This window comes from Salminus brasiliensis, chromosome 17 (assembly GCF_030463535.1).
Source record: "Salminus brasiliensis chromosome 17, fSalBra1.hap2, whole genome shotgun sequence".
NCBI lineage: Eukaryota > Metazoa > Chordata > Actinopteri > Characiformes > Bryconidae > Salminus > Salminus brasiliensis.
The window spans coordinates 16,419,629-16,443,214 of record NC_132894.1 but is presented as its reverse complement, the minus strand read 5'-3'; the positions used below and the strand labels follow the sequence as shown (position 1 = coordinate 16,443,214).

Genomic DNA, 23,586 nt, shown 5'->3' with positions numbered 1-23,586 from the left:
CGTATTCCCCTTCTGGTGTCACTGTCAAATCAATGTCAGGGGGAAAAGTCAAAGATGGTATATTCCATTGGCCTTTAATTGATGGCTCTGTTGGGGAGCTGAAAGGCGTTAAATTGCTGACGTTTCTGGTGATTGAATGTCAGCTGTCGCTCTGCAATGGCAAGAGTCGAGTCTCATCTCTACCTGAGCGAGTGATGAGAGAGGAGAGGAGAACAGAAATGGGAGAGGAGGGTCAGTACTGCCCTGAAACTTTCACAACCCATATCTTTGTGGAGGTGGGATGGTGTGTGGGGGGGGCAGCTTGTGAATTAGGGTCTCTTCTCTGTACTTCAGACTGAAATAAAAAAAAAAGAGTTCTGTGGGCCATGGAAGATTGATGCGAATAAGTGCACCAGCGCCATCTCCATTTCTCTCCTGTGTTTAGCACCTCCCATTTAAATATAGGGGAAAAAAGAAAAAGGAATCATATTTTGTCCTTCCCATAAAACAGCCATAAGGAAATGCTGGTCTGACTGCAATGGTTTATATGAAAAAGACGGATAAGGATATATGTTTGAAGTGAAATGCGTGAAATGTAATGGAAAATGCTAGTATCTGCTGCCTGCTATATATGTGTGTGTGTGTGTGTGTGTGTGTGTGTGTGTGTGTGTGGAATAGTGATGTTTTAGACAAAAAAAGTCATTTCATTTAATCAGGGGATTTATTCTGAGCTTAAATGAATGTTTTATTATAAGTGTTGCTCTTAGGGTTAAAAGGGTTTTTCCCCACTTTGGCCGCAACTGTGAGCTTTAAAAGCAGCTGTGTTTTAGGGTGAATCTCCTCTGGAGCCAGATTTGAATGAGTAATGGCCTTTGTTCACTGTCAAATTTGTGGGCAGTTTGGAGTTTTGCTATTATCGATTGGGCTGTTTTGAGTTTGATGGCCATGTCTTTAAACAGGCTAGTTAAATTTGATGGTATCCTTTTGACACTGGGCTCCCTTTTTATGAATTTGATCCCACCAAGTCATCACCCTTAATGATCTTTTTTAGCAGCAACAGTGAACCAGTTCGCCCCTTACTGCCTGCCCTGAGAATGCTTTCAATAGAATAGTGAAAGAGATACTGGCCAATCAAAAAAGCAGCCAAAGTCTCTTTAGTAAAGTTTACCAAGTGATATTAGCTATTCTACCAGGTCACTGTTATTTTATTCACCTTGGTGTAGACTTAAAAAGAAGGTGCTTCAAAAGGTGCAATAGAATAACCACTTTAGATTCCATAAAGAACCTATTCTATGGTTTCACTCAAAGAACCATGCTTCACAACTTTATTTCTAAGCATTTATGTGCTTTTACATATCCTGCAGATGACCTCCTTTTTTGCAGCCAGGACATTTTCCCATGCAGATTATGAAGGTAATATTCGAATAGGCTTTTTGTTTGCTAATTGGCACAGACTTTTTGTCTGTTATGATGAAATCAACTGGATTTTACTACAGTGATGGCCAACTGAGTCCCTGTTTATTTGTTATTTTATGGTGCGTTTCTTTCATGTCCTGTTTTAATTGCATTATAAATCTGTCTTTTTCCCCATCTGTTTGTCTGTGCAGCTAAGCGCATGGCGTATAGAAAAGTGTGCGCCAGCCGCGGCAGCTCCGTGATCTCTCAGGACCTTGAGAGTGAAGGACTTCAGTTGGCCTCTATGGATATGGAATGGGAGATGGAAAAGGAGCTGGAGGAGCCAGGCCTGGACCACTTCCAGCTGGAGTGTGCAGAGCACCGTCCCATGGATACCTCGTCCAGTGGGGCCATGGACCCAGACCTGGAACCCATTCAGCCTTCCGTGTCCCCCCACGGCCGGTTTGAACGTCTGCAGGAGGACCCGAACTATGTCTCCCATTTCAGCAGGACCGTGTCCAAGGGGCAGAAGAGGAGCGGGACATGCATAGCCAAATACCTGCTGGCTGGGGCAGGAGTGTTCTTTCTGGGACTGCTCATTGGTCTGTACACCCACAGCAAGGAGAAACAGTCGGCCAGGCCCAGTGCGAGCACAGACCTGCTGGAAAGGGTCCTACAGAGCATCACTGCAGAGAAGATCCAAGCACTACAAAGGTCAAAAATCTATTTATCTACACACCAACTGCATCAACCCTTTAACAGTCACACACATTATTAGAGGGTACAATTGTGTTTAATTTAGAAATTGAATAAATTGTGTTTCTCATTTAGAAAGCAGATACATAAGTCAACCAGATGGTTGACTTGCCCAGTTAAGGTAATTTTAGGCATGCATGTTACACCAGTTACATCACTCTAATACAATAAGACTAGAGCCTCATATACATGTTAGAGTAAAGTGTAATGTTTATAACTGTCTACCTACCTATAGAGCTGGAGCTATAGCTATTTAATGAGGCTCAGCTATGATAGTTATGACAGAATAATGAGTATTACAAGCACATATCTTATTCTGTAAAGAGTAAAAGGCTGTAAAGATATGCAGATCTGAATGACACATACAATACAGTCTAGCAATGAAATTGGTAATATGATCTTGTGCAATGTTAATGCTAAACTGATGATAGCCTCCAACTCTGTTTACCCTAACCTTTCAACATGACTCAGTGGTCATATACAGTTTCTGGGGTATCACAGAGATATATTTTATTGTGGCGTTGCTGCCATTCGACAAAAATGTCAATGTTAGGGGGTGTAGAACATGAAATTCATACACAATGCTTTTAGGGTTTCTTCCAACCAAGGTTGCACCTGTGTCTATCTGTGGGAGATATTAGCTTACTCTGGTTAAAATTGCATTTACCTGGGAGGAAATACAGTAACTTTGTTATCTGGTGAATGATACGAATAGCAATTAAGTTATGATATCACACCATCATTATTTGCAACGGCTGGGTAGCTATGAATCATCAAACCATTCAAGCAAAGGTAGCATGTGTTGGTTAAGACTAGTCAACAAACTATGCAAACTATGAAAGAACTTGACTTTTATCTGTACTTTCTTTACTAACCAACTCTGCCCATCCCGTCAGAGAAAATGAGAAAAGGAACAGATCTGTCAATAAACTGCTCTCCAAAGCCTATTTTAATTTGTGTGTATCTGCTTTTACACTGCAGATCCACCTTTAAATTAAAGCTGTGTGTTACATTGAGTTTTGCTCAGTTTAAGGCTGGTAGTCACTGGTAGTCTGTCAGACACGACTGCCCAAATCCTGATGGTTTTGAGGAATCACTTGATGTCGGTGTCTTATAATATTTTTCTGCCCAGCTCAAATTTAACAGTGGAAACACAAAAAGAGAAACATCCCTCAAACGAAATGACCAACATTGTTTTTTATTTGATAATCATGCAGGAGTTTACAGATACAAGCATGAACCAATTAACAGTTGTCTTTAAACATTGCTGACAGTTATTCCAAATTTACTAAATGGCCAAAACACAATTATTATGTGCACATTTTAAATGTGCCATTTCCACGTGATCACCATACCATATCATATGTCATGCCAAAGTCTCATATCTCCATTTTTGAATTTTTTTCACTTTTTGGCATAATTTGATTCTGGCCGTCAAAATTTCATTATGGGGGGACAAATGATTTTTCATTCTCCCGTAAAGTTGTCATTTTGGAGATTTTTTTCAGAGGTTTTTACTTGACAGTGACGATATACTGTATTTCATTAACACAAATATGACCAATGGGATGTAAACTGAAAAACAACATTGTGCTGATATATTGTAATTATGAGGGAGGATATATTAAATAATGTACACATTCTAATCTACTTATGTCACGTGTAGGAAATTCTTCCCAACATGTTAATCATCTCATTAAAGTTGGAGGCTTTCTAGAACTACATGACTTCTTAATTAGCAACAAGCGCCTTTCTAACAAGCATCAGAGCTGAATGAAGGAAACACACTTGCAGTAGCTTTAAGGGCATTCCGGCCTGCCAAAGGAAGCTGTCCCACTGAAGCAGATGCAGCTTTTCCGAGGACAGGCTCTGTGGGACCTGCTCGCGTCTAACAAAGATAGTCCTGCAGCCAAAGCACAGCATCGCCTATCCCCACTAGTGGCGATGCCTGCCGAGTGCTTTGTGCTCCCAGCTGTGCGGTGGCTGACAGGCAGTCTGAAGTCTCAAGCAGGTACTAAAGTTAAAATTAAATGTAGACAAGCCTCAAGTGGCTAGACATTGTTTTGGAGCCAGGGATCATGGAAAGCATGTGTATTTGTGTCAGGAAGATAACTCGCAGTTCAGTTTCCACTGAAGTGAGACAATCTGACTCCCACAACAGTCTTTTTGGTATTGTCAATTCATTATTTATTTTGTCACATTTATTTTTCACGCTGCAGTGCCAACAGCACAGCTCAGGTCTTTTTGTGGAGGAGAAGGAAGGAAAAAAAACAGGCAATATCGTAACGGGCAAAGGCTGCAAAAGGCTGTAAAGGCATGAAGTCAAAACATTTTGATCGCTTATTCGAGCAGTGTCTCCGCCTGCCTGCCATGTGCGTCGTCTCAGCTTGCGGAAATAAGAATATTTACAAAGATAATTGCATTATTTACTCTGTCGGCGCAGCGGAAATGGTACAGTCTATTGTGGGAAATGGCATGCTTGTGGGAATAAGTCACACTGAGGCGTGATGGAGGGATTTAGAGAAAATGAGGGTGCTGGCGAAATGAGACCGTGTGTCTCGGGATAGGGCTAAATCTCCTCATCTCGTACATTAAGCTGAGGCCTCTCCAGCCTGTCTGAGATGCTTGGATGGAGATTGAAAAAGGCTTTGAAGACCTACCCCTAACTGGTTCAATGCACATGCTAATAACCTCATTAGAACTAATTCAGGACACTTCAGCTCTGGTTTGGCCTGCTGCAGCTTTTCTTTTCTCTTGTTTTCTATACAGGTCTCCTTGAATGCTTCAACTCACTCAACTGCAGGTAGATGCATCTGCAAATGATGTAACATTAATCAACATCAGAGTGAAGTCTTAGTGGGATGCTAGTCTCTTTTATGTGCATCCATTTCCAGAAATTCCTACAGTAGGGACCAAAAGTATTTGGACAGTGACACAATTTTTGTATTTCTTCTACTTCACGTCAGCACAGTGGATTTGAAATGAAGAAATCAACCTGAGACAAGTGACATATTACAAAACTATAATGTAAAAGTATTCAATTAACCATTTAGGAAAATGGTTAGGAATTAAGTAGATAAGTGGTTAACTGGTGCCCTATTCACAGTCCCAAAAGTACATGGACAATTGACAAGCAGTTTGATGGCCAGGTGTGGCCTGTCCCCTTATTATTTCATGACAGATTCAGAAATAAACGATCTGGAGCGGATTCCAAGAATTTGCATTTGGTTGCTGTTCATGGAAACTCTCAAAATAGTAAAGGTGGCAAAGCAAGTGAAGGAGACCATCATTAGACCATCAAACTTTAATAGTGGCCAAATCAATTTGGTACATTCATAAAAAGAAGGAATACACTGATAAACAAAACGACATCAAAAGGCCTAGAAGAAGAACCCATCCATGAAGTGAACGCACACATATACACACTACTAAACAAGTGATCATACATGCCTGAAGTAGCCCTGGAAAAAAAAACAAAAAACAAAAACATTTAGCATTTCCAGGCTGAGAACACTGGGGTCAGAGTGCAGGGGCAGCCCTGCTGCAGAATCCTTTGAACAGAGAGGGTTAAGGGTCTTGCCCAAGGGCCCAACAGTGGCAGCTCAGCAGACCTGGGTATCAGATCTCAAACCTACCTGGTTCTGGAATAAGATTATTTTGACAGGTAAAACAGGTATGGGGAAGGAACACAGAAAAGAGTACATGAACCAAAGCAATACAACATCATCTGTTAACATCATGTATTGCATGGGCATGTATGGCTATGTATGGTGGGTTTTCATTTATGATTTCACTGCTGATCTCAAGGCAAATAAATATTCTTAAATGATCAAGTTAATCACTTGACTTCAACCCACCAGTACATGCTTTTCACTCAAAACGTGAAGGCAGAAAGGCCTACAAACAACCAGCAACTGCAAAAAATGTCTAAAAAGCATTTGATATACATGAGTTTTAGACTTCAGGCAGTAACTGACTACAAAGCAATTGCATACAAGGGTTAAAAATAAATATCCAAGTATCCAAATATCCAAATATACAACGCTGATGTATATAGAATGAACATTGATATATATATATAGAATGAACGCTGTTATATATATAGAATAAACATTGATATATAGAATGAATGCTGATATTTAAATAGAATGAACGTTGATATATATAGAATATATACATACATATATATATATAGGTGGTGTACACAGGCAAGTTTAAGTGCAGTTTAGGGTGTTTATGGTGGAGTACAAGATTTGAATAAGAAGCCAATTGAAGCTTCATAAAGTGCCTGCACTTTTACATATGGTGGGGTGTATATTAACAATGCATTGAGCACTGCCTTCTTTTTGTCCTCGCTAGTCTATCTCTATGCTATGTGTTTAAAAAAAAAATTCTGTTGACCCATTTATCCAATGTAAATGTTATGTATAGGTTTTTTTTTATCATTTTGGGTAAAATTTCTCTGGCCACTCAGAGGCCAATGCATTCATTCACTCTTAAAATTGACACTGAGTGTAGGAGTAGTCACCTATCTGGGCTGCATGGTAGGTCTTTAATTCTTCATGCAACAATTTTAAAGTAAGGATACTCCATGTTATTCTGCATATTTGCAGATGTACAGAATTCATTGTCCTATTTTCCCTAACTCCATTGTTTTGCCATGAATTGCCTCTTCTGCAGAGGTCTTGATGTTTCTTTGGCTTGCCGCTGTGTTTATTTCTTAGATTCTGTTCCCATTTACACTTCAAAGAATGTGCGGGTGAAGAACAGTTCCAGTAAAATGGGATTAGCCCAAAATCCCTAGAAGAGGAATTGTGTTTCCCACTGTTTGGGCCTCTCTAATGGTATTCTTTATCTCCCTCAAACACTCACTCTTAATTATGGGGACGTAATTGATACAGTGGGGTGCTCTGTGCGCATTCTTTATCCTGTACCATTTAAATACTGAATCTCAAGGTCAGAGTGGTGTGCACGCAGTGGGAGGACTCTATTAAACAGCCACTGCACCTGGACATGATGGCATACCCCATTCTGTGGCGGCATGCTGGGGACACTGAGCCATGAGCTTGTCCCATAGAGAAGACAGTGATGGGGCCCTTGATGTGCAGGTCATCCTGTGTAATGACCGGTCCAGCCATTAAAGCTAATGGCAGAGTGATGGCACAGACTGCTGGTGGAGACAAAGACAGAGACTCGTCTGTAGTGACATCATGGTGTATTCACAGAGAGGAGGGGATGATTTGTACATGATGCTGCTGGACTGTTTGTGGTTGGGGGTCAGTGCAGTGGCATTAAATGTGCAGACAGAAGATTTTTTTGGAAGCATTAGGAGGGCATAAGAATTTTTTTTAATTATTACATGTAAAATACTAACAGACATTTATTACCCCAACTCTGTTAGTTTCCAAATCAGCTTTTCAAAAGTCTTGTCCGAATCCTGACATTTTAATAGCATTTATGAAACATATAGTGAGTTGACCTACATGAGGACAGAACATGTTAAAGTCTTAGGCTTTCTGTCCATGGCAGTTTAATTTTAATGCTAATGTATCCAGGGTGAGAAAATATAATAATAAATATTACATGTATCAAATATTAAATAAATATATACCAACACTGACTAGGGCACTACACTAATTTTGTCTGTAGATGAGCATTTCAATGAGCCTGTCATGACAAGATCAGCATGAAGTATTGACAATTTTATTAATTTTAATATTATTATTACACAGCCTGTTCAAAAGCTGAGAATGAAATGAAAAAGGCTTCTACAGAGGGATGATGATCCTAATCACCTCAAAATCCACAACAGACTACCTCAAGAGTCTGAAGGTTTTGCCCTCACACATAAACATGGTCTAAAAATCTGTGGCTAAATCTCAAAAGAGCCGTGCATGATAGAAGACTTTTGCAACAAATAAACAGATACAAAACCCAAACAAAAATGAAAAGACTGGCTACAAAGAAGTTTACAATTTATGATAAAAGGGAGTTTTACTAAGGACTGACCATGCAGGTTTGCTTTTCTTTTATATTTTGAAACTGTTGTAAGTGAAAAGATATAACAGGTTACTTAGACATGAAAGCTAACTTTGCTTAACATGTACAAGCTTAATATTAATATTAAATCTTTTATTAAAGTAGCATCTTTAAATGCACGCCCTTTTTGAATTCCAGGTATCTGTCTTAGCTATTCACAGTAACAGAAATTTGCCATTCCGCTGTACACTGTAGTCTAATACAAATGTTTGAGGATCTCTCATCAAATGATTTTGTTTCTAGCTAAACATCAAGTCTTCCACAAAAGTCATCTATTAAAAAAAAGTTTGAAGAGTACAATTTTTATTTATTTTAAATATTTTTAAAAATAAAACAGAACATTTTAATATGCTTTTTAAAAATTTTGTATTTAATTTTTTATGTGAATTTTAAATTTTAACTTTCGCAAACTGCATGCTTTTTGAAGCATGTAAAGCTAGTTTGTTTGAAGCTAGTAAAGTAATATGCTTTAGAATGTGCAGAAGTGTATGTGCAGAAGAGATGTGGCCTTACTTTTTTTTACAACACTTTTTTTTACTAGGGGCTGTATTATTTTCATAGAGGCTATCTTGTGAGTTTATGTGTGTGTGCTAGTCCATTTATATACACATATACATTTACAACTTTTAATAATATCCATGTTTTTTATTGACTTTTAAATTATAGCACTGATTACATCTCAAATTCAATATAATACACTAAATAACATTACAGCCAAATCACAATAATAAATAGCAATTCAATCTGACGCAAGAGATAAGCATTGCATTGCATAGCATGGGTCAGTTTTCTGGACACATCATTCTGGAAGAAAATTCTCAACTGAAAGGAAAATCCAGTACAAGACTAGGTTTAATCCATGTCCGGGAAACCAATCCTCAATGTATATTTGTTGGAAAAATCTAAAACTGATGATAGTTCATGCTGTGCAACTGATAGCTGAAGCTTCTGACATGAAGTAGAGGTTCACTTTTTGTAGTGGTGAGTGTGTTCAGACTATTAGTCAAGATATTGACTTTTTTTATTAGTGTGGTAGTGACCTTCATTTATATTGATTTCAACCAGTTAAAGGTAATTCATAATTGATTTTTAACATTTATTAATTTGTTGGGGTGTTATATATTTTTATTTGGTTCTGGTTAGCCTTGACACTAGGGGAAACATACCCAAGAGTGTTAGAGTAGGTACATATCTTACGTCTAACCTCCAGAAGTTGAACTGATGCCTTATGGCTGATATATATATATATATATATATATATATATATATATATATATATATATATATATATATATATATATATATACACATCAGCCATAACATACAACCACTGAGAGATGAAGTGAGAAATAATGTCTCGTTACAATGGCACCTGTCAAGAAGTGAGATACATTTATTAGGCAGCACGAGAACAGTCAGCTTCAAGTTGACTGTGATGTGTTGTATCAGGCAAGAACAAGAAAATGAGCAAGGAATCCCAGGAATAAGTGGTCCAAAGTAGGACAACCAGTGAACCAGTTCAAGGGTCATGTGCGCCCAAGGCTTATAAATGTGATCCCTGGAGGCCCCACTTCAGAATTTCTATGAGGATCTGCTTACAACATCTTTGTGCCAGACTCCAGGACACTCACAGAGGTGATTCTGCTTTGCTGGTGCGAGGGTTAACTACACAATATCAGACAGGGTTTTTTAATATCACGACTGATCTGTGATTTATTTCATTTGATAATCATATTCCTGTTTTGATCGTTTTCCGTTGGAGGTTTTTGAGCAGTAGGGACTCTATTAATATAATAATTGATCTCTCTCTTGTGGGAAGACCTTAATCCTGTAGAGGGTAGAGCCTAATCTACTATGATAGTGTGTTTTGGACCTGTGCCAAATTGAATTTATATACACGATTTTCTATTAATCATCAACTCAAGCCATATTAACCTTGCTGGTAGGGTGCCAATCAGAGACACTACAGGAAAGATGACTGACTAAATACTGTGTTTAGAAATAATTATGTCATCGAGAGTCATGGGGAGCAGTCTTGACACAACTCTCTCACTAGGTCAAAGCAGTGGATATATAAAAAAAAACATGCATGGCTTTAATGTTAACATGCACAGTGCAGTAAATGGCTGTGTTTGGCATAAGCATTTCTTGGGTGTTTACTATTAGAGTCAATGAGTGTGGATGTTTATATGTGTTAACCCTCTCCTACAGCATATGGTGGAATAGTATTGTCCTTACATTCGGCACTACAGTGATGAAATTCTCTCTGCACTGTCGACTTTCCCTGGAGTGAGACAAAATGCCTTCCTTGGTCTGAAAAATAAGGAATTCTTCTTATTCAGGCATGTGAGTGGAGAGCTTGTGCAATAATGTATTCCATAACAGATATGACATTATGATCGAATGCCTTTGAATAAACAAAGCTCTGTATTGTTCGGGGAATATTGCAACTAAATTTAAGACATGCTTCAGCATGCACCCTTTCAATGGGTGCATGCCTTCTTGGGAATTGAATAATGACACAACTGGGTGTCACCCTTTTGCATTCTGCAGACAGAACAAACCTATTATTATATGACACCCATGTCAGTGATGGGACTGCAACCGAAAGCAGTTCTGGGGAAAATGCACAAAATGAAAGAACACAGAATGTAAGAAGAAGTGTGGATATTTGCACTGTATATACAGCGTATAGTCACTGTCACCCAAAAACCCTGTATCTGAATTTCTGCTAATTTTTTTCTTTTTGATATAATTTAAATCGGCCATTTGAAAAATAGAAATGAATAGAAATACATTATTTCCCATTGAACTGCCTTTCTTCCTGACCACAATTTACCATCTTCTAATGGCTACTTCCAGCATGATCATGCCACAAAGCAAAACTCATCTGGTTTCATGAACATGACAGTGAGTTCAGTGTTCTTCTGTGGCCTTACCAGTCACCATATCTGAATCCAATAGAATGAAATGAAATAGAACACTTTTAGGGTTTACTTTTGTGGTAGAATGGGAGATTTGCAGCATGAAAGCACATCTGAAAAATCGCAATCATGTCAACCCAAACCAGAATCTAAAAGGAGTCATGCCATGAAGAATTGAGGCTGAGAGCAAAATGTGGCTCTGACCAGTTTTAGTACAGTGCTCCTACAAAAGTGCTTGGTGAGTATATGTATATGTGTATGTGTGTGTATATGTGTGTGTTACTGCATATCATTAACTTAAAATTAAAGTCAATAAGGTTTCAAAACACACAATTTCAAAACACACTCTTGCTACAATGTAAAGGAAGACTTTAAGTTGATGATGTCAAAACTGAAAAATGTAAATATTTGCACAGTATTAAAGATATATATGGACAGTGACAAACCGGGACTATAAAACCTAGGCTTTCAGTCCAGGCCATACATATCAAATAATACTTGTCCAAATGGAGTTCTAATGAATGCATTCAGTTACTTCAAGTTGCACCCATTGCAGATGTGCAAATGCACACACACAGCTTGTCTAGTCCCTGTAGAAAAGTACTCCTAATCGAATAGGACTCTAATAGCACATAAACATAAACCTTTTGGCACCATGCCTAATGCCAGGCATGAATTTAATTTAAAGCCCCCCGGCATTGAGCTGTGGAGCAGTGGAACTGTGTTCTCTGCAATGATGGTGCTCCATCCAGTTCTTCTGGGATTTAATTAGGGAGCTGAGGATGAGTTGAGGATGATGTGGGGTGCGGTCATCCTGACCTCACTAATGCCCACATATGTCATGCAATGCAATTGAATCCTCACAGCCTTGCTTTAGAAATCTAGTAGAAAGCCTTTCCTGGTCAGTGACGAGACAGTTACTTTAACGAAAGCTGGATAAACTTTGAATACCCTTAATTTCAGAAGAAGCAATGCTTGAGCAGTTGTAGCAATACCTTTGTCTCGATAGTGTATATATTTAAGCAAAAGAACACAAGAGGGAGTGTGTTATTTAGCAGCCATGATTTTATTCACGAAAACACACTCCCTTTCATGTTCTATTGCATGTACACAACAGTTTTTACAAAAAAAAAGAAACTAAATAAGAAAATAAGAACTTAATTTCATACTAAATATTCTATAATATGGTAAATTCCTTCTGCCGAAAATTAGTCCCACAATATATGAGTTGTGGCTATGCAATGGTAACAATTCCAAAACACCAGGAATGACTAAGAGGAGGGTCGCTACGGTCCTCGTTGAGCCCTGTTCGTAGTTCAAGATACTTCCATAAAACCTCAGAGGTATCAGGGTCATCCAGAGTCATTATAAATGACTGTTGTTGTTGTTGTGTGAGTTGTTGTTCATTCAGGTGTGTATATTAATGTTTATGTATGTGTGTAAGACGTGTAAGTTGTATTGTGCTGCTCTCTTGTTTAAACATAAACAAATTTCTCATTGTCACACTAGTGTTTCCTGCTGCAGCAGTCTGCTGAGTCGGCATCATGCTGCTCTCCCAAGGCTTAGTTCCATCATTAGGATATGCACACCACAATCAATAGCAGTGGAACAGAATTGATATCCACAGCCTGGGAATCAATATTAATAACCGAGTGTTACGTCGGACATCTAATAATCTGAGTTGCACGTCTCCGTTCAGCGTTACCTCCTGGAAAACAGGATGTCGAAGTCTCCTTCTGTACTCAAATACTGACTGAAATCCAAGCACACAGATAGACTGCAGCTTCCTATTGTGGTTTTGACATTCTCACTTGCCCTGCTGGATCTCCTTTCAGGCAGGCTGCGAAGTGAAGATCTTTATCTTGGTGTTGAATGTAGCCAAGAAAAGCCTTTTGGTTCTTTGTTGATTCTTGTGAGAATGGACAAACCTCAGCTCACTCTTGATGGCATATCCAGTGGTGGTGCCCTTTGGCCTTACCCAGAACCAGTCCCTGCCTCCAGAAAAGGACAGGGGCTATCTAAAAAGACCTATTTTTCTATCAACCAATAAATGAAAAAAGATAACACAGGCCAGAGTAAGGGAAGCCATTCCCCTGAGCATAAGGAGAGCATCACTTAGATAAGACTCGAAGAGAAAGGAAGGACGTTTGCCAATGACATGATTCAAGCGACCTGCCTTGTTGTTGCTAGGGGAAAAAAAAATTTGTTAATTATGTGTATAATTATGTGTATAATTATATATGTGTGGAAGGGTCCGAGTGTTAACAAGCAGTGTGAGATGTAAAAGCAGTAATCATGTAAGGGTGTTGAAACATAAAAGAGTAATTTATCACTTATTGTGACAGTTTTGGGGTTGACCAGTATTGGAGGGTCAGTGCTTTTCTTATTACTTTTGTTTTTACTCTTTGAATAATTGTGTGATTATTTTCACATTTAAGTCATGCTCTAAGTCAAGAAGCACAGCAGTAATACAGGGGTGATATAGTCAAAGGATGATAATGTACTTTTACAAGTATTTTTTAAAAAAAACATCATTATCTTTTCTTAATAAAGAGCTTTTTAACTTAATACTCCTATTTATGTTTAATAGTCCCCTGTGTGATTTGAATAAGCAGTAAGAAGTAAACAACCAATACCACTTTAATGTGATTTGTTTTAGCCTGTCATATACTCCTCAAAAATGCTCATTTTAGGAGAAGTGTCTGACTGCAGACCCACAGACCTTCACTTTAATGCCAGCAGCTTCACTTCAGCAGTTTTAGCCCAGTGGTATTGAATGCATATGCAGCTGGACAGAGTGATTGTGCCTTGAATACCAGACACATTTTAGCTGTCGACTATACGGACTGTTTGTATATGTCACCATGCATATAATCTTTCAGGAAGGGACATCTATAATATTTCAATAAAATATTAAAGCCAGTTTAAGCTAGTTTGAAGCAGTTTTATGTATATCCAAAATCTACAAGTTATTAAAGCCCACTTTCAATCTTAAACTAAGGTTAATATATATAGATATTTATTCTGTTAAGGTATAAAGATATTATGTGTTTAGGCCTCCTTTTCTACATATTTTGTGGTGTCTAAATAACCTATTAGCTTACCCAGGCTACATAAGCTAAGGTTTGTTTACTTTTTATCCTGTGAATGTATATATGCGCTTAAAACCAAAAGACTGCTTTTGCCTAATATATATAAGCTAATATAAGCTGCATATTATGCTCTGTTTAGACCTGTTTGGGGTAAAGTTTTATTTCTTTACTTATTATATATTTGTACATGTACACATAAACCCCAGCCAACAATCAACTTTGAGGTTAAATTGAATGGTAATTGAGCGATATGTCTACATAACCCACTGTTCTACCCAGATCACATAACCTAAGGAAAGTAATATTATTTACCTTGTGAATGTCAGTATGCGTTAAGCACTAAGGTATTTCTCAAGTCATGGATGTAGATGCTCAGATAGGGGATGGTATAATTCTAATGTCTGTATTAAATCTTTCAGATCGTCAGTGATTTTTCAGTTGAACATCTACAGCTCTGAATTTGGACAAATAAAGTGAAAAACAGCTACATTTTCAGCTGTCTTCAGTAAAAATTCATAGGTTGATGTGTTACTAACAGTCTGAAGAGTGTTTATTTCATGTGGCTCCTTCATTGCCATTTCCAAATTGCTTGTGGGAAAATAGTATCCATTAAAACACACATTTAACACATTTAAAAGGTACAAATTGTGGATGTTGAACTATACTCAACTTTAACATCTATATTACATACTACATACATACTACATACTCAAAACCTTATTACCAATTAGTGTACAATTGGGGCAAACCCATTGTGTTGAACCCCATGCTTTTAGACTAAACAGTTAGTGGACCCACAAATTTGAAGTAAATTTGTTTGTACAGCACTTTTTACAACTGGCATTGTCACAAAGCAGTAAGAGGACAAAACGTAAAAATAAACCCAGTGACAAAGGCAAAGGCGACAGTGGCAAAGAAAAATGCCCTCAGGGCTTGAGGAAGAAACTTTGAGAAAAACCAAGACAAGACTCACAAGGGGAACCCATCCTCCTCTGGTCTGAACTATTTAAAAATGATTGATAAAAGTCACTGTACCATCCAGACTGTTCTACTGCTCAGGTGTGCTGATATAATATAATGTGACTAATATAAGCAATGTAGAGATGGTAAAATATTGAAAGTAATGGCGACAATAATGACCATATACCCAAACATATGTGCACAAGCAACATTATGTTTTGTTGGATGTTTTTTTTCATATTTGTTTTTTCTTTGTCAAAATGAATTGCATTTATTGTAATTTCTGACATTATGTTAATATTGTAAAAAATGTTGATGGGTAAAGAAAATGCAATTTTAAAATGACAGCAGTGTGCTGAGCACTTAAATACTGTGTGTCTGTGAATTTTCATGAATATGGCCCATTGTTTTCTTAGTCAAAAGATGCTTCAAAGGTTCCTGTCAGTGGTAGGAGCAGCTGGATACCACAGTCCACAATTTGTAAACTTTGCTAGATTAAAAAAATCATGCACTGATGAGGCAGGTAGCAGCTATAGCGTGCCCTCAGGGACACAGAGTGACCCTGTTGAGAATAGCGCCAATTCCAGTGTGCCCTCCAGGACACGCAGCAATGCCCTCCAGGGCACATAGCGGCGCTACAATGGCAGGCCACTCCAGCCATGGGAAGTGCTCAGCTTTCATTGTAGCTACACGCACCTCAGGGCGCCCTCCCAACCCACTGCAACTCTGGCCTGGGGCCAGAGGCAACATGTATGGGCACAGCAACAGGCATGGTCCCTGGACAAATGGAGAGGGGGCAGTGTGCCAACAACCCCAGTGAATCTAGTGTTACCTCAGCCACAGGGAGTGAGAGAGACAGAGGGAAAGAGACAAAAGGCACAGGGACTAGATGAGAGGGATACAGGGAGGGCGGAAAGACCGGGATGCACCCTGTCAAGGGCCACGGGTGGCCTTGGGTGGCAGGGAGGTTCGACCAGGGCCGGGAGCGAGCTATCACTGCCATCTTCCAGGTCCTCAGGGCACACACGGGATGTATCATCAATGTACCTGCTCTGTGTTGTTGCAATCCGCAACCTCTCCACTGGCTTTCACTGCTTAGCTGTGCCGGCAAGAGCTGAGCTTTTTTAAGCTGCTGGGAAGCTGCTCATTCCTAACAAGCTGTGGTTGTCTTCAATCAGGGAATGGGCTCCCAGCACAAACTGGCGGGCGAAACGGCCACTCCGCCTTCCTCCCGTCACATTAGCCTCGCTTTCATTAGATGACCCTCCCTCCTTCACCATCATTCAGTGTTATACAAGTGTGGGTGCCTGTAAGCTGACAAAACTAAATTGACATGTTCAGCTGTCCAATCATGCTGCTTTCTAGGCAGTGTTAAAAGCAGCTGTGACTAGTTTTTCGTCATTCCGAGAAGGAATATGCTAGCCTTAATCCTCCTTGTTTTGGTAGCATTGTGTGACATGGGGGGGGCGAGGTAAGCAGATAGGCCAGCAAATGTCTAAATTAAGGAGTAAATAGAGAAATAACAAGAGTCATAAAGCATAATATGGTGCAATACCCAATATATCACAAATCAGTAGAGTATTATCATGACTATTGTCAGCCCCTCTGTGTCGTGCCCTCCCCCAGGGCGATGCCGAGCCGCCGCCCACAGGTTCATAGAATTCTATTCTATTAGATTCTAAGACTCGGTTCATGTTCATTTATGTCATGCGTGTTCGGTTCAGTGTCTTGATTCATGTTAATGTGTTCTGTTCAGGTTTATCACGTTTTTGTTTAGTTAATGTGTTGCACCTGAGGCTGGGGGTACTTAAGGGGCGTTAACGCTCAGTTCGACGCCGAGAATTATATGGTTTATGGTTAAGGAACTTTAAGGTTGCCTGAGAGGTTCCTATCTGTTTCCACATAGTGTTTAGGCCAGCTTCAGCTCGACTCCGTCGTTTGATAGCAATCCACCTGGAGGTTCGAGCTTCCAGTGAGGTTCGCTCACTTTAGAGGGTCCAGCTGGGCGACCCTCTGCCACACGGCAGTTCCAGGTTGGGTCGGCCTAGCCACTCTTGCCTAGTACCTGGTTCCCCAGCTAAACCCCCGGTCTCAGGTCTGTTTGTTTTTACCCTCTTGTTTGCCATGTTCTGGTTTTGTTGATCACTGTGTTCATGTTTATGCCCTGTAGATGCTGCCTTTTTTGTCTCACTTGCCCCCTTTTGTTGGTCTAGTTTTGTTTAATAAATTACTTGCACCATCTCTGCGAGTGTTCATCCCTCTGTGTCTGGCCTAACCCGCCATGACAACTATCATGTTTATTTGTATTGTGGGATCTGGGATTCCTATCTGCTTAAACAGGGGCTTTATCTTCTTCACAATTCTGGCCTATTTCAAAAATGAAGAAGCGAATATTTGATGAATATTTAGCAATTCACACAAAAGATATTGCAGCTCATATGCTGTGATAATAATGGTTATAGAGTTAGAGTTGAGTCTGGATCTGCACAGTGCTGATGGAGCATGTGTGCAGGGTCGTGGCGGGTGCAGGGAGCAGTAGGGGACTGGATGAAATATAGCACTTTTTTGTGTGTGTGGCACCGCACAAAGAGTCATACCTCACGTGACACGCACCAACCTAACAACGCAAACGACCTCGAGAGAGAGAGTCACTTTGGTAATACTCTGCTTAATCACTGTTTGTGTTACATGTCAGGAGCCTCCTGTCTGCTGACTCACAATGCTTCACACATTCCACACACATTCCCTTAACTTTAATTGCTTGCTCTGGGTTTCACAGGGTGACTTCGTTTGGTTTTTTTGAGCGAAGCGGGAGCCAGAGCCTCCTGCATGTCGCGGCTCATCCTGCCTGCTACCCCACTGATCCATTCCAAAGGAAGATTACAATTTGAAGAAGTTCAGTGCTTAAAATAGCATCGTCCCCTGTGGGGGCAGCAGCTACGTGGGTGTGAAGGAAGTATAACCCTAATTCAGCTCAGACATCATCAGAGAGACATTCTGAGCAGACCAGTTTGCTTTATACTGGGATAAAGCGCGTAGAGCAAAGGTTGGAAACTTTAGGGCAGATTTCTGAGCAATGTTTTGCACAACCCTATTAAAAATGTTTAAAAGTGATGCAATGCAAAAGTGTCGCAATGCAAGGGCCGCTTAGCTTCTCTATGATCAGTAGGGTTGAGTTTTTTGATTTTTGGTACCTGTCACTGTTGGTGCTTAGAGACAGAAAAATAGATGGTTTCAGATTTGTCAAATATAATTATTTAGTTATACTTTTTGTAAACACCTTACATGTCACATTATTCTTAACATGATGACGGGAATTAGCTGAAGCACATATGATGGAAAACTCACTTTTTCAGTGCTTGTGCACATACCTGACCCTTCGACCCTTCTTCTTTAGAGAGGCCGCCCAGGTGCTCGTTCAGTCTCTCGTCACTTCAAGACTTGACTACTGCAACTCTCTTCTGGCTGGTCTGCCTTTGTGCACCATCAGGCACCTGCAGCTTATCCAGAATGCAGCAGCACGGGTCGTCTTCAATGTTTCTAAGTTCAGCCATGTCACTTCACTGCTGCGCTCTCTTCATTGGCTTCCTGTAGCTGCTTCCCGCATCAAATTCAATACCTTGACGCTGGCCTACAAAGCCAAAAACGGACCAGCCCCTCCGTACTTGATGGCTTGATGGAGGTTTTTCTTGGGTAAATAGCAAAGCACTTTTGTAAGTTGCTCTGGATAAGAGCATCTGCTAAATGCCTTAAGTGTAAATGTAGATGTAATGTGGTTATTATTACCACCATTACCATCACTTCTTTTTTATTACATTAGTTTCTAACATGCACAAACTGTATGTTTGCTCTAAGTTGATGGCATTAATTCTTTAATCTTTCCTTAGTCTATCAATTTCTGTGTTTTTTCTGATAGGCTGAGCAAAGTTCAGTTGTTGGGAAATACTCAGCATTTAATCTTGCAGGATGTGTGTGGTTTATGAATCGTTAATTGTGCATGCAAATGATAGAAAAAGTGCAGTAGTGCCAGATTTTAAAGGACCAGAAAAAAACTGCAAAAAACTGCTGGTGAGCCACATTTATGAATGAGCAAATGTTACAGTGGGGTTTTTCTGCTCTTAGCATCACAGTAAAGGTGGAAGGAAAAACATGATTTTTCCCTCCACCCCTAGCTCAGACACTGCAAGCATTCCATTGTGCTTTATATCCATGCTTTAAAACCTTATACGTTGTCAGGTTGAGTGTATAGAGCAGTGAATAGCAGTGGAAAGTACAATTGTATGAAGAGCACCAGTGAAAGACACGTATCTGAAAGCACTAAAGGGTAAAGCATAGCGTCAGTATCTTTTTCCCGCTGCTCTGTTCCTGTCTTGTCTGCTTTTTGTTATTTTTTCACTGGCCAAAAATACAGAAATCAGATATGCCATGTGCAGATAAGAATTGTCTACCGAGCTAAGCCCAGAGGCAATGTCATCAAGGAACTCACCACTTTATTTAGCCATGGTCACAGATGCAAGATAATGTGGAGGGAAGAGAATACAGCACTGCGATAACAATATAATGTTTTCAACATCATGAAGTTATCTCTTCCCCCTCTTGACCTTCATATTAAATTAATTTTACCTTGCTGTAGTTTTCTTCAGCACACCTCTTTCTTTTTTGCTTCCAGGCTTTGAAATTTGCAACTCAATGACTTTCAAGCTGATTTATTTATTATTGATTTTATGGTTATGATATTGCATTGCCATTATTATTATTATTATTATTATTATTATTATTAGTTTCAAAGATATAGACACCAAATTCTCAATCTAATTAAGAATAATATGCTTTTTTTTATAATGTTTTCCCCAACACCTTATCCAGTAATATACCAAAGCAGACCAACTGGGATAGCGCTGTAACCACCAAGCAACAACCTAAAAACCACTTAAGACAGTAACGTCTCAACAACCACATATCAACCATCTACCCACATTCTTACAACAAGCTGGAATACCACAGCAACCACCAAGCAGCTCCCTAACCACTATCAGAAATGCAATAGTAACCACCAAGCAACACCCTATCCAAGATCTGGGATACTCTAGCAACTCCTTAAGGCCTTGGAATACTCTCCTTGGAATACCTTGGAAGCTTGTAAGTCGAATCAACCTTCACAAATTCTCTGCAGCGTCGCGTAGGAGGGCTCCAGTATTGCTGGTGGTGCTATGGCATTATGTAAAGTGCTGCATTATTTAGCACCGACCAATCACATGCCTTGTCGCATGATGGGTTTGTGCTCAGAGTGCGTAACATGACAGATGACAGGTGAAGCCTTCATGCCACGTCTGTGGTTGTTCATTTTCTCTGCAATTATGTCATTTTGTTTTCCCAAGACAGACAAACACTGTATTCACAAGAAATACACAGAGGCCTTTTGCAAGCGCCGGGAATAACATGAAAATGGCTTAGCCATACCTTAGCAACAGCCTAAAATACAACTATACCATCTGCCAACACCAAGCAACCACTTGCTTAATGATCCTTAGTCTGGTATTTAAAAAATCCTGTACATATTTGAAAATCTGAGCACAATCGCACCTAACATCAGGATTCCACAGATACATGTGTCATTACTAAGCGCACACTACAGGATTTAGAAAATCATATTAGTTAAAATTTCACAATTAACGCGATGTCTCCTATATCTGAGCAACGTGGCAACTGTGCACCTGGCTGCCCTTGTCCTCAGTGCTTTTATATGTTCAGGAAAGCGCCAAAATTCAACTGTATTAACACTGGTGTGTCTGCCAGTGTAGCTTCCATTTCTGGAGTGATGGCACACAGCAAGGGTTTACACTCTTTGCCATTTTTTAAGTAGGCTGCAAATGCCTAAAGTACATGTACTCACGGGTTGTGTACCAGGTCATCTTAATGGAGTCATAGTTTCAGTCGTAAAAAAATCAAACATGTTTGAATGTACTGCAGGGCCACTGATTAGCTTGGGAGCTTGATGGTAGGTTTAGGATTGACTCATCACTTAGATCCACCTCTCGGCCGGGACATCGCTTCGACTGGAAAATCTGTCAATCTGGGTAGTGTGCTCTAGGCTTACGACTTTACAGGAAAATCCAATTATCTAGTTTTCCGGTAAACTTACACTCTCTCCATATGCATATCTTAATTGTCCATGAGTAACTGTATGTCTGTAGGAAGAACATGTAACTTTTTGGAAGCCCACCAATTCCCCTATCAGTAAAACATCTGTTTATGCAGGTGTCTGCTTACGTGAAAAAATGTGGGAGAAGGAGAGAGGGAAAGAGAGAGAGAGAGCATGATGTTTGAGTAAAGGAAACATTAGAGTTTATGTAATGGCAGTCATGATTGTGTACTGTTGTGCTCAGATGACTATTTGGACAGTTCGTACTGCGCTGAAGCACTGGTAACAAAACACCCTGTCTCTGTCCTCTGATAAATAAGGTGTAAAGGAGGGAATGTGGAAGCAATTTGCACTAGCAAAACATTCTTAACACTCACGAGGTGTTAAGGATTGTGTTAGAATGCAAAATTAATAATTAACGCTAAGTCTCCCTGAACCTTTTCAAAATTGTCAAGATAACTCTCTGACTTACAACCAACTGAATGAGTAAACCAAGCAAAAATGCATAGCAGAGAAAAGTGGAATTCCACTGTATGGAATGCCTATACAAGATGCGTCATACAGTTATTATGGTTGTGAATATACTGTCTGCTACCTGAGGCATTGATATACAATAGATTTTCTAAATGTTGTTCATCATAGAGATTTGCATGCAAGGCAGATTGTCCACTATTTCACCATTATCATCAATTTTACATATACAACTTAAAAGACACTTTTAAGACATTCCTGATTGACTTGAATTTTTTTTTTACATTCCAGCCATTGAATTATGCAGAAATTGTGAAAAATTGGGGGAATCCCCCTTTTAATAGACCATGATGTTATGCAAAATGTTGATTTGCTACCGGTAAAAGAGCTAAAAAGGCTGGCAATTTTACAGGAGATGGAAAACACCTTTCTGCCTTCAACGGACGTCAGTCCATAAAATTCTGGAGCTTTTCTATTGGTCCCTTCCTCGTCAAATTTTACACAACAAAAAAAAACAACTGTCAGATTCATATTATGTCAAAAAGTAAAATGCAAAAATGAAGATTTGATTTGAGTGACATCAACGATCTGCTGGAAATTGGGACCTTTGGCAGATTTTTCCTGGCAAAGTAACAGGCTAATGTTTTCATGTCAATTTTAGATTTTCCAAGTGTTACACACACACAAACTTACTGACTTGCCTGAACCCCTGTCAGGTCAAGCCACGCATTGCCCCTTTCCTCTAACACTACTTCGACTTGACAAGACAGACAGGCGTCAAGCAAAGGTCACACCCGAGGGCTGGCACACAGCTGAGTGTAAGCGACGTCCGCTGCAGGTGACTTGCACAGAACACTCCCTGAAACTACAGCACAACTGCTCACATTTGTTCAGGGGCACAGTGATTAAAGTCAGCACTCGAGCAAACAAGCCTCAGCATGTTCACAGCAGCCTCTTAACACTGATGAATTTCATTTTTGATTTTCCTCTTCCACACAAAACTCACAAAAACGGCCATACACTTAGCCCTAGTGAACACTTTTGCTTCTCTTGACTGGAGCTTTAATCAGGCCTGATATTTTGTTTTCCAAACCCAAATATAGGCAGAGAAATTCTGTCTGTCACATTTTATGTTTTTTTCTGTCTGTCACATTTTACATTTTACAGTTGCATCTTCGTTTGCAAATTAGGTTGAGTAACTTTCAATAAACCAATTAAACAAGAACAGTTTAATAGCTCAACACATTCAACACAAAATGCCCATTCTAATGACTACTGCAGTCTAAGAATTATTCAACCCCTTTATAACAAGCATCTTTAGGACTTAGTAGAGCTCCCTTCTGCTGCAAATGGGATGCATAGCCAGGCACCAGCTTCTGGCAGTGTTCCTGAGGAATCTTAGCCCATTTCTCACGGTCTTTGGCCTCCACTGATATTCATGGGTTTCCTACTGCAACCACCTTCTTCAAGTCAGGAAACTCTGATGGCCACTCCAGATGACTTTCTTCTAAAACCAAAATTTGGAGGACTGACTTGGGAATTGTCTTGTTGGAAGGTCCAATGATGGCCAAGCTTCAGCTTCCTTACATAAGGCAGTATGACATTTTCTTTGGTTGCAAATATTAATATTAGTCAGAAAAATATTCACTTTTAATGATGTCCTATTTTGCCCGCTAGCTAGATTTTTCCATTACATACTATGCTGCCAAGCTGGGTAGGTAAAGGATAGCACATGCATCCTTTAAGGCATGTAAAACCAGCGAGTGCATCTTATCGAATTGTCACTAATGCAACTTTATTGTATATAAAGTATTGGGTCTAATATAAT

At 39.6% G+C, this 23,586-nt stretch overlaps 1 protein-coding gene across 1 annotated transcript in view; it reads left to right on the top strand.

The window, feature by feature from the left end:
- Positions 1-1,594: 1,594 nt before the first annotated feature.
- The window catches only part of LOC140538535 (inactive N-acetylated-alpha-linked acidic dipeptidase-like protein 2), a 241,648-nt gene continuing 219,656 nt past the window's right edge, over positions 1,595-23,586 (top strand). Inside the window, exon 1 of the mRNA XM_072661126.1 lies at positions 1,595-2,088. Coding sequence (XP_072517227.1) covers positions 1,595-2,088 — 494 coding nt within the window. The remainder of the gene's footprint in view (positions 2,089-23,586) is intronic.